This window comes from Tachypleus tridentatus, chromosome 6, assembly GCF_004210375.1.
Source record: "Tachypleus tridentatus isolate NWPU-2018 chromosome 6, ASM421037v1, whole genome shotgun sequence".
NCBI classification, from domain to species: Eukaryota; Metazoa; Arthropoda; class Merostomata; order Xiphosura; family Limulidae; genus Tachypleus; species Tachypleus tridentatus.
In genome coordinates, this window is record NC_134830.1 from 107401820 (window position 1) to 107416815 (window position 14996).

The 14996-nt window shown below is 33.5% G+C and overlaps 1 protein-coding gene across 4 annotated transcripts in view; it reads left to right on the forward strand.

The window, feature by feature from the left end:
• LOC143253261 (protein O-mannosyl-transferase Tmtc3-like) overlaps window positions 1–14996 on the forward strand; it is a 199152-nt gene that overhangs the window by 155249 nt on the left and 28907 nt on the right. For 3 of the 4 annotated variants that reach the window (XM_076506825.1, XM_076506822.1, XM_076506824.1), the window contains 4 exons: window positions 7117–7289; window positions 8918–9170; window positions 10357–10505; window positions 13174–13263. In XM_076506825.1, coding sequence (XP_076362940.1) covers window positions 7117–7289; window positions 8918–9170; window positions 10357–10505; window positions 13174–13263 — 665 coding nt within the window. The remainder of the gene's footprint in view (window positions 1–7116; window positions 7290–8917; window positions 9171–10356; window positions 10506–13173; window positions 13264–14996) is intronic. The other variant, XM_076506823.1, reaches the window with a different exon arrangement.

The following is a 14996-nucleotide window of genomic DNA, read 5'->3' on the forward strand; positions in this document are numbered from 1 at the left end:
AATGCTTCGGAGGAAACGTCTGAAGAACATCTAGCATTGTATGTATCAGTGACGAAACAACTTTAGAATAACGTTACATCCGTACGCTTATCCAGAGGTAAACTACCTCATGTGATCATATAAATACAGAAAGTTGTTAGATATTGATTATTTTTAATATGTTCAGGAAATCATCATCATTTCATCTGAACACAATAGGTCGGAGATATATCTTTTTCCTATTTCTCTTTGTAAGTTTCTGGGCTAAAAACACTATAATTCAGAGTATGTTCTCCACGTTGAATACAGCTCCAGTAACAAATTGTGTTAAACAAACAATCAAACACTAATCGCTTAATCACAGGCTCACCATTGTGCTATAACAATTTCCTTTACAATTTCTGCCCTACTAAAACTACAATAATTTTGAGAAAAACATTATGTTACGTCATGAATTGAAAAATGCACCTCTTTTAGGTGTTGCTTAATTAAATAGAGGGAAGAATATGAACTAGTGTTTAGCATTTCGTGACTGTGAATCCAAGGGTTCACGATGCAAAACTCTGTTTTTAGAGCCATGGATATGTTATAAGAGCGACAGTCAAATCCATTCATTCAGTTAAATAAGAGTAGTTTAAGAGTTTGAGATGGGTATGTTTATTAGCTGCTATCCCTATAGTATACCAGTTTAAAATTAAGGAAGAGTATGCGTAGATAACTCTTGTGTAACTTTAAGTAAAATTGTAAACCAAACAAACTTTATATAGTGTGTGTGTGTGTGTGTGCGTTTTTAACACGGTTGTTTATGTTTGGATATTTAAAAAAAACTTATATAATGACAATTATATATAGCTGAATTTATTGTAAGTAAGGCGAATTTAATCATATAATATGAAAACATATAACGGTAGGTCTATGGATTTACATCGCTGAAATCCGAAGTTCGATTCTTCGTTGTGAACAGAGCGCAGATATCATATTATATTGATTTGCGCTAAAACAAACAAACAAGGTTTTTAAACAACGACCGTTATTTTCTACTCGGAAGCACGAAAGAATCGAGAAAGTTTTAAACATGCAATACTGTTATAAAGTGTTTTTTTTTTTTTAAGTACTGAACGAATTTGTTAAAACTGTTATCGTAGAAATCGCGTATTAGGTTAACACTCACCGAAACTTACTTCAGCTTGTTAAAGCATCCTTAAAACCCTAATCGGAAAACTTTACCGTCAGAAGAAACAAAGAATATCCTTCAATTCAGGTTAATGTGATTTTTAATCTCTAGTTTAAATCGCAAAGCTCGGCAGTGTTTGTTCTAGTACCGTCCCGTAATGTCAGCTAAACATCAGTTATCCCTGTATATTTATATATTTGTGATTGTTATCGCTTTCACGATAGGTGTTATTCCATGATGAAGATGTAAAAGTTTTTTTTTAGTTTAGTTTCCAGCCAGTTGCACAAATGAGTAACTGAGATTTTGGAAAGTTGAAGGGAGGTAAGATTTGGTTGCAAAAGGAGTGCCAAGGAGGTTCGTTATTAATGTATAAGAATAATGCAATTAATGAGCTGCAATAGCAGCAAGCTGAAGAAGATGTAGAGTCATTATTATTATTATTCGCATTTGGACTTATTCGATTGTTTTCGGGAACACACTGAGAGTGTGTGGACTTGTGATAGATATGTCTTTAGAAATGTTTTACCACTGATTGGTAAAAGGATGGAAAAAAAGAAAAGGGTAGGAATTAAATGGAGGCCCGAGTCATTCGAAGACTCTGTGAGACTTGAAAACTTGTATCTGTGACTGTCGTGGAACCGATATAAAGTGTACAGGGAAAATGAATCGCCTATGTTCCCGTCACACCACTATGTCCAAATAAAATTGATTGGGTGTCACAAGGAGATGTGATAGCGTTTACAGATACAGGCGATGAAAAGTAATCCTGAAAATAGAGTTAACCACCAGAGTTTTTGAAAATCGTGTACTGATGTGAAACATACACGAATTTCCCCTTTTGTGGTTACGCGCTGTATGTGTTTACCTTACACGTCCCAAATGTAAGTTGCACATTTAAGTATTTGTAGGTAACTTTTTACCTACATAATATTTACCTACGTAATATTTACGCATTAAGGATATATTCTGTTCTCGTTTATACATGACGATCTGATATATGTTATTGATTTGGAGTTACTCATTCTTATGAAGGAACATTATCAAAAACTGATTATATCAAGACTAAGTAAATTGGTATTTAACGCCTTTGTTACCAGGTTTTCGAACAGAAGTTTAACCAGCGTGACTTATATAAGTCTCTCTTAATTATTTAATCTTATACTTGCGGTGCTTGAAACAGACACCCCCCATATATATATATAACTTAGTCTAATTTTTAGTTAGTTATTGTAGAGTGTATCCATTTTAGTGAAAAAATGTGATCATTCGTAAAAACTGTTGGTGCATAATGCACGTTAATTCGCAATAAAAGCGAAACAAATGCGATTGTGGATATTTTTCTTCGAACTTGTTTAGATAAAGATATAATAAACGTATACAGTAAAGGCGGCGCTAACAAAGGGAAAGGGGAGCAGAGAAGTATTTTTCATCTTTCCTAGCTATCATATAGGAAACCTCAATTGCTAGTCAAAATCACAGAACATTTACAGAGTTATTCAATGTTAAGCAGTCGAAAGTACAGCTGTATGTTCCCTCCTAATCTGCTGAGTCGTTGTTTAAACCGCTTCTACACTAAAAGACCACAAAATACCGCTTTTCCCAAAAAAACGAGACTCTACAGCTGATGTATTTCTGAATGAATCAGTTACGTTGCTTTAATATGTTGTAAATTCACACTGCTTTCCTATCTCACGCCCACCAATGACACAGCGGAATGCCTGCGGAAATACACTGCTAGAAACCAGATTTCGATACCCGTGGTGGGCAGAATTCAGATAGCCAATCGTGTAGTTTTGTGTTTAACTGCAAACAAACAAACCCATTATGGCATAGGATTTTCAATGTGAGCTACTTTATTTGATATTTTAAGAAATACAAAAAAATGTAATAAATTAAGGAAATCATTCGTATTGTAAAATCAAAATACAACAAAACTATATAAAATAAAGTTGAAAGTTTTTTTTTTACCCATGATGAAAATAAAACAAAAAAAGACACACTCCGACAAAATGTCTTCTGTGATTATGTCATTGTGGACAGTATTTCTTTGATAATTATATTGTCTTTAGATAGGTTTTGCCTGTTAGGATTTTCTTATTGTACGTTTGCAACTGTAAGTCCACTTTTCCATTGTACAATTCTCAGTATCATTTGGGACCTGCCAGATATGACCTTTCTATCTGGTTAGACTTTTAAAGTTCAGGTTAACAAATGATCATGACACAACTGTTCACTGTGCAGACAATATAAAGGATTGTTGTTTGAAATTAATGACAAAAGTACAGAATGGGCTATCTGTGCTCTGCCCAACACGGGTATTGAAACCCGGATTATAGCGTTCTAAGTGTGCAGACATGCCGCTGTGACATTGGAAGGCAACATAAAGAGGACGAGAACTGAAGACATGCGTAGTTTGTTGTTAAGCGCAGTGTGGACAAGGGCCTAACTGCGCTGTGCCTGCATCAGAAATGGAACCCTGAATTTTAATGTTAGAAACTCTCAATCTTGTTACAGAGCCACCGAAATGAAAGCATAGTTAACTATTTATTCACGCTTAGTATTTAGTTCACGTTTAAAAGTCTCTGCAATCTGATAAAAAAAAACACCGCAACGTTAGAACTTACACCAGGGATGTCATCAACCATTTAATAAACGTATGTTCATATTATATCTACTTCCATTCCTTTCCGTGTCATTCTTCATTCTTGAGAATAATTTTACCTTATGATACTAGAATATCTTGCACCTAAGTTATAAAATAGCCTAGATAAAAGGTAAACGCAATGCTACTGTATCTATTTATGGAAATATTAAGAAAGAATTAAACCTGAACTTCAATCTCTGTGCTCAGTGTGAAAATAAAATAAAAGTTAAATTATATTCATTAAGAAAAAATTGTCTTATTCTGATAAGATAATTTTAATACTTTCAGAGGTGGAGAAATACATAATATAGCTACTAAAATTGCAAAATAAGTCAGATTGTTCGGTACCTGTTTGTTGGTTTTGTTGAACATTTTTTTTTTTCTTTTATTCTCATACATTGACTTTTTGAGAGCCCATAACAGGAACATCCTGAACTATTCCTATTGTAGGCAGAGCACAGGTAGCAAACATATTGTGCAGAGTTTTTGTTAACATCAAATAAATAATGAAGTTTTCTAATTAAGACATTGTCACCGTAACTGTCTTATGGTATTCGTTTGTTGTTGTTTTTTTAATTCACCTACACACTAGGCTTAGTTAAGAAAGAAGAAAAAGATTGAAAGTACAGACTTCTAGTATTTAATTTGTGATAATTTGTCTCCATTAACAACACTCTTCACGATTTTGATGTGACTTGGTGTAAATAAAATCACAATGTGCTTTTACGTGTGTCATTCTATATTGCCTTCGTTTTAATAATAAAAAAGCCTTTCTTAGCAGACAGATTAAAGTAAAGGATGAAATACGTGCGTGTGCAGCTTGTTTACAATAAAGTGGTGTGTCGAAACAATGTCTGCGTTTTTAGGTTTTAATTCTACTCAGCTTAATTAGTTTTCTAATAATATCTGATAATCTCTGTAGATTTTAGTTACCTCTCACGTCAAAACATTTCAAATTGGATATTGTATGTGAAAGAAAGTACAGAAACTGAAAGTGTGCTTAGGTCATGTATATTTAATCTAGTGTACCTTTAAATTTTACAATCCGTTTACGTTCTATTCAGCGTTTTTTTTTTTTAGACCAAGATGACATTTGAAGCTATTTTGTGAAAACTAGCCGCTTGTTGATAATATTAGACACATTTTCTTCGGTGGCCTTTGGTTTTTGCTGGTAGTTTTCTTTTCTAGCAGTTTCTGAAATTTGTGCACAGCTACTAAGGCCTATTTGCGATAACGATTTTGTTTAAAGTTATAGACTAGAGGAAAAGCAATTACTCAATAGCATAATGAAATGTAGTATTCACTTTTTAACGTATCCTGGCCTGGTTGTTAGGGCGCTTTACTTGCAATCTGCGGGTCGCAAGTTCGAATCCCCGTCACCGTACATGCTTGCTCTTTCAGCCGCAAGTGCTCTTTTAATGTGACTGTCAATCCCACTGTTAGCTGGTAAAAGAGTAGCTCAGGAGTTGGCGGTGGGTGGTGTTGAATAACTGCTTGCCCTCTAGTCTATAAACTCACAATTCAGAATATTTAGTGCACCCAAATCTCGGATATCCTTGCGTGAAACTGACAGCAAACTAAACCACACTTTTGACGTTGACACGTCTCTAAGACGTGGAGAATGATTTTGTGGTAACAAAATGCGTATCATAATCCTTCAATAAACCTTAGAAACTAGGCCAGGATAGCCTAGAGGTTATCAGGTTTGTTTTGTCAACTACCTGTGTCTGTCTACCAGAGTATGGATATATAGAATACAACTAGAAAACAAAGAACTTTGCCCATAAATTAAGAAAACGTGGATCCAAACGACACTGTGAGAATGATACAATAGTATAAGACCAACATTGCTGTCTCGTTTTCTTGACGTTACTTTAGTTGAATCCTCACATCTAAAAATACTATTCATAGTTTCTTTTTGTCTTTGGCTTTTATTTTAGAGCAAAGCTATATTGGGCTATCTGTGGTATTTACCGCGGGAAATTAAAACCCGGATTTTAGTGTTTAAGACCATAGATTTATCGCTCTCTCGCCGATTGGACACCATTCATAGCCTTTAACCATTTGTGGAAAGGTAGTTGCTCTTACTAAAAATGGGCCTGGCATGGCCTAGGGCGTTAAGGCGTGCGCTTCGTAATCTGAGGTCGCGGGTTCGCGCCCGAGTCGCGCCAAACATGCTCGCCCTCCCAGCCGTGGGGGCGTTATAATGTGACGGTCAATCCATATTCGTTGGTAAAAAAGTAGCCCAAGAGTTGGCGGTGGGTGGTGATGACTAGCTGCCTTCCCTCTAGTCTTACACTGCTAAATTAGGGACGGCTAGCACAGATAGCCCTCGAGTAGCTTTGTGCGAAATTCCAAAAACCAAACCAAACTTAATAAAATATAATTATAAAATACGAACAGGCAACTACAACAGAACCACTGTATTTTATAAGTAAACCTTATCTTTTGAAGTTGACCTGGTATATACTTATACCAACAATTAAACAGAACCTATCATATCTAGATTAAAATTATTAATAGCTTCATGAAAAATGAAAATTTCTCTTTAAATTCCAAAACGTAATTATGAGCTCACTGAGCTAACTTCTGTCATATGGTCTTTATAAAAAAAAATAAAATTAATTATTATGTATAATTTTGAAAGAAAATGAAAATCTAAGTTTAGAATGAGCTTTAATTAAAATGTCCTACATTCGATTTAGTGAATGGCATCTCGTCAGAGCCTTCACAAAGATTTAAACGAAAATTTGTAATGTTTTTTTCTTATACTAATGCCTATATTTTATTTATTTTTTACCATAGTTGTATTAGCTTTATTGGTATTTATTACCTTAGACATTTTGAGAGTTTTATTTTGTTAAAAACTAATTTTATTAACGTCACTGTCGTTTTCATGCAGACATACGGTAAAAAATACTAGGACAAATGATGTGCGCAAATAAAAAATTCCAAATTTTGTAGAACGAAGTGAACGCAAATTATACCAACTGTATATGAGAACTTGGTTCCAATCTTTGAACAAATAGTTAATCCCTCCAGAAAATGTCACATTTAATCCCAATTTCATGGTATTAATAAAAAAACCACAACAATAAGATGAATTTTGTTAGTGTTACAAACCATCATTGGTCCTGTTAGCTTTGAGGACAGTTAATCTCATGAATGATCATTTAATGACATCAAGTCACCATTACAAACAGCAATAGAACACTTGAATTTGCGAATATTTGCAATAACATACCAATTAATTATACAAATTAACTTAGTAAATGGTGTAGCAAATGTTTCTAAACGTATTTCAATTGATTACTTTCAGTTACAGCTTCCAGATATTCTTCGTATATCTCAAAATCTTATGACTTCCAAATCCCCACCCCCTCCTTGGCTACGTGAAGCTGTAACTCGAATGGTCATTCTTGTTGTTGGTGCCTTGTTACTTTTTTTCGGAAGAGTGATGGTTATGGGCGCCCAACTCCCCGTATTCACCAAGTAAGTTGTCCTGGAAGAAATTATGTAAAAAACAAAACAAAGTAATTAGCGGCATAAATAAAACTAGGATCAAGAAACAAAAGGAAAATTAAAATATTTGTTATATTGATATTAATTTTCGATAAATGACTTAACTAATTATTGATTGTGCATTTGTTATATTTTTCAGTCCAGCTTTACTAATTTAACTGTTTAAATTTAACAGTTGTGTGATTCGAAAATAAACACTAGATACAGTTTAAAGATTGGTTTAAACTTCGACCAATCAATTATCTTAATTATGGTATCAATCAGTCAAAATCGTATTTAAAATTATAAGGAAATAAAGGTTTAGGGAGGCCAATTACATTTTATGTAGTAAGGCATTTTTTGTAGTTACACAACTGGAATAAGTTCCCCAAAAATTTAATCCAACAAGAAGTTACCTAGAAGTTTTGTCGGCTATCGTGAATTTGCAGTTTTATAATACGGTTTGATAGTTTCATATAATACCATTTTCTTGTCTTTATTAAAATACTTATAGTATAAATTTGTCCAATGTTTATCGTCTGAAATGCCACCAAAATTAACTAATAAAGTCAGTCGTAATAGTTTTACCTTTAAAAATAATTATCATAAGCCTCACCATAATATGTACCAAAAAGTGTCTTTCGTAATTTAAATCAGTTGTTTGGAATTCATTATTTTAACTGTAAAAACAATTGTGAAATTGCAACATTTCAACTATTTTCACATCCTCTTGCAATCTTTTTAGAAACTGCACTGGCGGCCCGGCATGGCCAGGGGATTAGAGCGCTCGACACATAACCTGAGGGTCGCGGATTCGAATCCTCGTCACACCAAACGTGCTCGCCCTTTCAGCTTTGGAGGCGTTATAATGTGATGGTCAATCCCACTATTCGTTGGTAAAAGAGTAGCTCAAGAGTTGGCGGTGGGTGGTAATGACTATCTGCTTTCATTCTAATCTTTCACTGCTAAATTAGAAACTTCTGGCTCAAATAGCCCTCGTGTAGCTACACTAGGGCTATCTGCACTAGCCATCCCTAATTTTGCAGTGTAACACTAGAGGGAAAGCAGCTAGTCATCATCACCCACTCCCAACTCTTGGGCTACTCTTTTACCAACGAATAGAAAGCTTGACCAAACATTATAACGCCCCCATAGCTGAAAGGGCGAACATGTTTGGTGCGAATGGGATTCGAACCCGAGATCCTCAGATTACGAGTCGAATGCCTATACCCACCTGGTCATGCAGGGCCTAAAAACAAGCAAACCAACTTTACCAGGAGTCATAAAGTGCGAGAATTACTAGAAAGAAGGTTAACTAAGTAATTCTTATACTTTTATCCATTTGTTTTCGTATGGTAATTACAATTTGACGATTCACTTACTCTAATTTTAAATTGTGTTTATTTACGTTGTTACATAGAAATTGTTTCCACAAAACGACTTTACATCCTTGAAAGATCATATTGTCAGATGACCAATCCTCTTTTGTAATATGAAATAATATATATATATATATATATGAACCTTTTCCATTTTCACAGCATTCTAGTACTTAAACGTATATATATTGAGCGGTACATACTTCACGATTTGTTATAATACTCTTACATGATCTTTAGGTTCGACAATCCAGCCGCTGTGGCGGGTGTCCCAGCACGGCAGCTGACATACAACTATTTGCTGCCAGTTAACGCGTGGCTGATGTTATTTCCTTGCGACCTATGTTGTGATTGGACAATGGGGACCATACCTCTGGTGGAAACCTTAATGGATCCAAGAAACATTGTTTCGGTTGTGTTTTATCTTTTCTTCGGCCTTCTGATGTGGAGTGGACTAAGTTCGGATGATGATCACTCAGAAGTTGTTATTATGGTAATCTGAAAAGCCTCGCGAATTATCATTTACTGTTATCATGGAACAGTTAACCTTATAATGTATATGTCAATGTCCTTATTTAAAAAAAAAAATCATTAGTTGTATTTTATATTTACATTAGATTAATCAAGTTATTTGCTTTGAATTGTTTCAGTTGTTAAACTTTCTGCCAAGGTTTTAGCTGTCAGTCACAGATATTTTGTGCGCAAGTTACAGTTATTTCATACAGTGTATTTGCAAAGCACCAAACAAAACTTCTAAAAACATTTTATTTCTCTTGTTTCTTCTCTCCGTTTTGTCTGTTTTTACATTAGTTACAAAATGCACAACGACTCTTTAACAAATAAAGTAAAACTTACAGTATATTTATTACCAGACTTGTATTTCTGTTCAACCATTACACGACCAAGTAACTAAAGATATTTGATCAAGATATGACGTTCACTTATCACAGAATACAGTGTGTTTAGGAAAGCAAAAATTTGAAATTTATTCTTTTAATTGTAAAATGAATCATCTCATTATTTAAAAAATTCTATATTTTTTGCATATTAACAGCAGGAATAATTGGTATATTAAGCATTCACTTTATTTCATAATATATTTCTTTTACGTATAATAACTGTGAACTGTATAATCAACATAAACGAAATTTTCAAAAGTATTTTTTAATTTGATGAAATAAGTAAATACGTTTGTTTTGTGTTATAACTTTAGTATTTATTAAGTGTATCACTCAATTTTAGTTTAGCAACTGCGGAGCATTTAAAATCGATCGAGTAAGAAGTGGGTGTGTTTAAGAAGATTTCCTCCTTATATATGACATTGAGTTGTTGTATATGTAGACAGCACCTAAGATCAGTGAAAGTCAAAAGGCCATTCAAATCCTCCGGAATTATTCCATTTTATTTAGCTTTCTTTTCTGTGGCTGCGCGAAAAGCTCAAGAGCTTATAACACAAAAATTTGGGATTTGATTTCTGCAGTAGGAACAACACAGACTGCTCGTCGTTCAACTTTATGTTAAAACAAAATTTTTGCAGCAACGATAGAGGATTTTGTGATAACGGGTCAATCTAACCTTCCCGTTAAGCAGATAGTTAATTTTTTCGGTTAGTTTGGGTCTAAAGGTAAACTAGTAAAACACAAGGTTTTACTCTCGTTTTATTTTATTTCTTACTGCAGAGTCTTTCGTTTGTGGTCTTTCCCTTCTTGCCAGCATCTAATTTGTTTTTTCCTGTGGGGTTTGTGGTAGCTGAGCGGATTCTGTACACTCCAAGCATGGGATTCTGTATGCTAGTAGCCTATGGTTGGAATCTTCTGCTGGAAAAAACGTACGTAGTCGTTCTTTACATAATGTGAACGCGAATATTAAATCGTTACAAATTTGCTTGATCGCTTTTTGAAGGTGTAAGTAGGCGTTTGTTTCCTTAGAAAACAGGAAATGTTAATTATTATTCAGTTAAAATGATAAGGAATAATTAGATGCCAAGGTTTTATTTCTCTTTTTAAGAGATACAGTTAACATTATTTAAATTCATTACAGGCTTAAAGTGTTAATTAATGTAATTTACATACTTTAGCAGTTCTAAATTTTCTTATTGGTAAGTTGACAATATACCATTATATAAGGTGAGTATTATAACAGATACGATGTGAAATTATTAGCTGCTGTTAAATGAAGTATTTTAAACGTTTGTTTGACTAAGGTAAGTTAAATCTTAAGTTTAAATAATTATGATCTATAATACTAATAATTTACATTTCAAAGTAATATAAAAAAGTTTAACAACTGACAGGATCAACGTAATACCGATGTGTTTAATTACCTGAAGAATCGGTTTCTGTAAAACGAAAATAACGAAACGACAAAAATCATAGTACATATTTTAAATAGAACTTTCAAAAGTTAGCCCTATTTATAAACTCGAACATTTCTTTGGTAAAAGTATGGATTATTAAAAGGTGTGTTACGAACCTTTCTTTAAAACGTTCACCACCAGTTAGATTCGCATTTTGTGTTATGTTAAATAGTCTTATGTTGTTGATTTTTTCTTGTTAAGGCATTGAACGCAAATAACCCACTAAGAAACGTGACGAAGTTGTGAAATCGCTAATTTCCTTTGTAAGATATGTAGAAGTTCCCCAGACTGGGATTATTAGCAGTATTAACAGCATTTTGTTTAAACTGTTTGTTACTCACATACCATCAGAGGTTCGGTTAACAATAAATATTATAGAGCCATGACCAGGGTCGCGGGTTCGAATTCCCATCACACCAAATATGCACACCGTTTCAGCTGTGGTAACGTTGTAATATGACGGTTAATCTCACTATTTGTTGGTAAAAGAATAGCCCAAGAGTTAGCGGTGGGTGGTGGTGACTAGCTGCTTTCCCTCTAGTCTTACACTGCTAAATTAGGGACAGCTAGTGTATATAGCCCTTGTGTAGCTTTGCGCGAAATTTAAATCAAACCAAACCAACCCATGACATTTTAAAACTTGTGAACTCAAAGTACCCATTTTGTAATTATTAGGTTAGAAAATAAACAGACATCCTAAACACTTGTAATAATATGTACCAAATATTACACAACTCCGAAACGATTTTGGTTTCAATTTTAATACGATTATTCAAGAGGTCTGTTTTATAAATTATATTAAGTTCGTTTCTCATCCATATATCACATAAAACTAAAATCCACTGATAATTAGCTGTAAAAAAACTACAAATGCTATGAAATATCTTTATTGAGAGTTAACAACGAAGATAAGAATTATAAACTACCATAATAATAATGTATCATGAGAAACTTAGCGAAAGATGTTTCTTATTTGCCATTAAAGCTCTGACAGCTCTTAGTGTCTGAAATATTTATTTTTCAAGAATATGTAATGTTACTTTATTAGAAACACAACTGATGTTGTATCTAACTTTTCGTTTCTCTCACATTAAAAACAATAGACTAGAGAAAATGTACTTAGTAAAAACTATCCATCTCTTGGGCCTAGGGACAAAGTACCTGGTAAACAATATACATCTCCTGGGACTATGAACAAAATAGTAGGTAAAAAATATTCATCTTTTGGGTCTATTAAAACAGTGACTATTAAACAGTACCCATCTCTTGGGCCTATGAACAAAGTACCCAGTAAAAATTATCCAATTCTTGGGCCTATAAACAAAGTGCCTGGTAAACAATATTCATCTCTTGGGCCTATGAACAAAATATCTGGTAAACAATATCCATTTCTTGAGCTACTTTTGTCTGCTTGAGTAATGTTGTTTTACTGTCATTCTTATAGTGCACTATGGCCTCAGATTAAGGAACGAGTTTTGTGCCATCCAGGCACGAACTGTTAATCGTCGGACTCGCGATATAGACACGCTAACTACTAAGCCTCACTCGGAAGATAAAGAATTAAAATTGAAGATAATATTAAACTATACGAAAAGAAGGAAACAAACAATCATCATATATATATGCATATATATGCGTATGTATGTGTATACCCACATGAATCAGCGAATATTTTAAGGACATTGAACGCTAATATCCGATATCTGTTTCCCCGCGATGGACAGAGCTGAAATAGTCTACTATCTGGTTTTGAGCTAACGTGAAATATATGAATTACAAAACCTGAGGCTTATTGTGTTTATAAAATAACTTGTTACTTGAATACCAAAATATCTATTAATTATAGATACTAAACTGTTCTTTAACAAGATGATATTTAAAAGTGTCATTCTTGTGATTTTGTACTCGACGTGTTTGTTTTTGTTTTTTGGTTTTTACCTTTGACTCATGTACTCCTCACAATGTTGTTAATACCATGCTTTCAGTGAACATATGAGTATATGTGTTAAACATATGAGATTTGTTATTATTTAAATAATCATACTCGATATATATTTGTGTACTTCCCATTTTATCAAAATAATAATAAAAAAATGAAGTGATGTTTATGAAGCAACTATGACTCTCACGTGTTGTTTAATTACAGCCATTGGAAACCAGTTTTGTGGGGACTCCTGGTGTTTGTACTGATAACTCATTCAATCAAAACAGTGACTCGGAACTTTGATTGGTAGGTTGTTTCAACCAGTAGATGTTATCATATGATTTTAGACAGATAGTCTTACCTTACATAGCGTAAGATAAATTTAGTATGATATGCTTTTACTAAGCAAAATTGATATTTGTTACTTCAAACAGGAATTCCACATTACAACCTGCTCCCCAGCAGCACAACGATATGTCTGCGAACTTACAACGCTAGGATCCGCGTTTCGTTGCCTGTGGTGGGTAGAGCACAGATAGCCTATTCTGTAGCTTTGTGCTTAATTACAAACAAACTCCTTTCAACCTATGGGTTACGTGGCTCAATGGCCGAATCAGCGACTCTAAGAATAATGGGTAACCATCCCCAATTAAAATTATTGTCATGTAAGGAGAGAATATTTAGTAAGTAGCACACACCGCTTAAAATAGCGGGTTAGATATTTGAAAAGTTCTAATTCGCATTTCAGAATACAAGAAATCAGGTCACTAAGCATACTAAAAATAAATGTTGCGTTTTTGTTTTTCTGATACATCACCAACATAATTTCAAGATGTCACTATTCCATTTTATCGAAAACAAAGCTTCGAAAGAACCTCTTAGCAGTGAACTTCCGGGGCATGAACATTGATTATTTATTATACGAAAGTCAGAAATTATTAACATATTTTTTCAGCTTCTGCTGTCCCTTGAACGCAAAAAAAAAAAAATTACTTATTGATGTTAGTTCACAATGATTACCGTTAACATTTTTTAAAATTATACTGTATCGAAAACTTTATTAATGGTTTGAAAGGAAACTGAGGTTTCAATTAAGTTTAGTATTCATATTCCTAACCATCATTAAAGAAGTAAGCAACTCGTGATGACGAGAAAACCCATTTATAGAGAAAATTTTATATTTAAAAACGGCTGGTACGGGTAGAGAAAGCACTAGTAGAGGGCGAACAACGTTTCGACCTTCTTCGGTTATCGTCAGGTTCTATCCATACCAGCCGTTTTAAATATATAATAGTAAGTAACTAGTCAACATTACTGATATCTATCGTAACTAATCCGTTCATATTACATTGAAAGAATGGGCATTGCTCTAGGAATCGCTGAGACCTTTCATAATTATTTCAATCTCTCTGTTTATTTTAAAGTTGCATAGTTTTATTTGTATATATACTGACCGTTTTGTTTTATTTTAACGTGTATTTTATTACGGTGGTAAATGGAAATCTATTTTATGAATATATGCTTGTTTGACATACTTATTTACCCATGCATATTTTTCTTGTAATTATTATTTACTTGAGTTAAATGTTTATTATTCAGGGAATATATTGAAACGAAACATTTTTTATATATTTAAAAACGGCTGGTATGGATAGAACCTGACGATGACCGAAGAAGGTCGAAACGTTGTTCGCTCCTCTACTAGTGCTTTCTCTACCCGTACCAGCCGTTTTTAAATACATAATAGTAAGTAACTAGTCAACATTACTGATATCTATCGTAACTAATCAGTTCATATTACATTGAAAGAATGGACATTGCTGTAGGAATCGCTGAGACCTTTCATAATTAATCCGTTCATACTTGAGTAAGTGAGCATATTATGCTGGTATTATAAGAGGTAAAAACTATCAGTTTATAAGCATTTATACTTACAAATCGGTGTTTATCTACATATTATTAATCCACTAATATAACATTTCGATATAAACATTGCTGTAAAATCGGTAATTCAAATATATAATATAATGTTGATAATT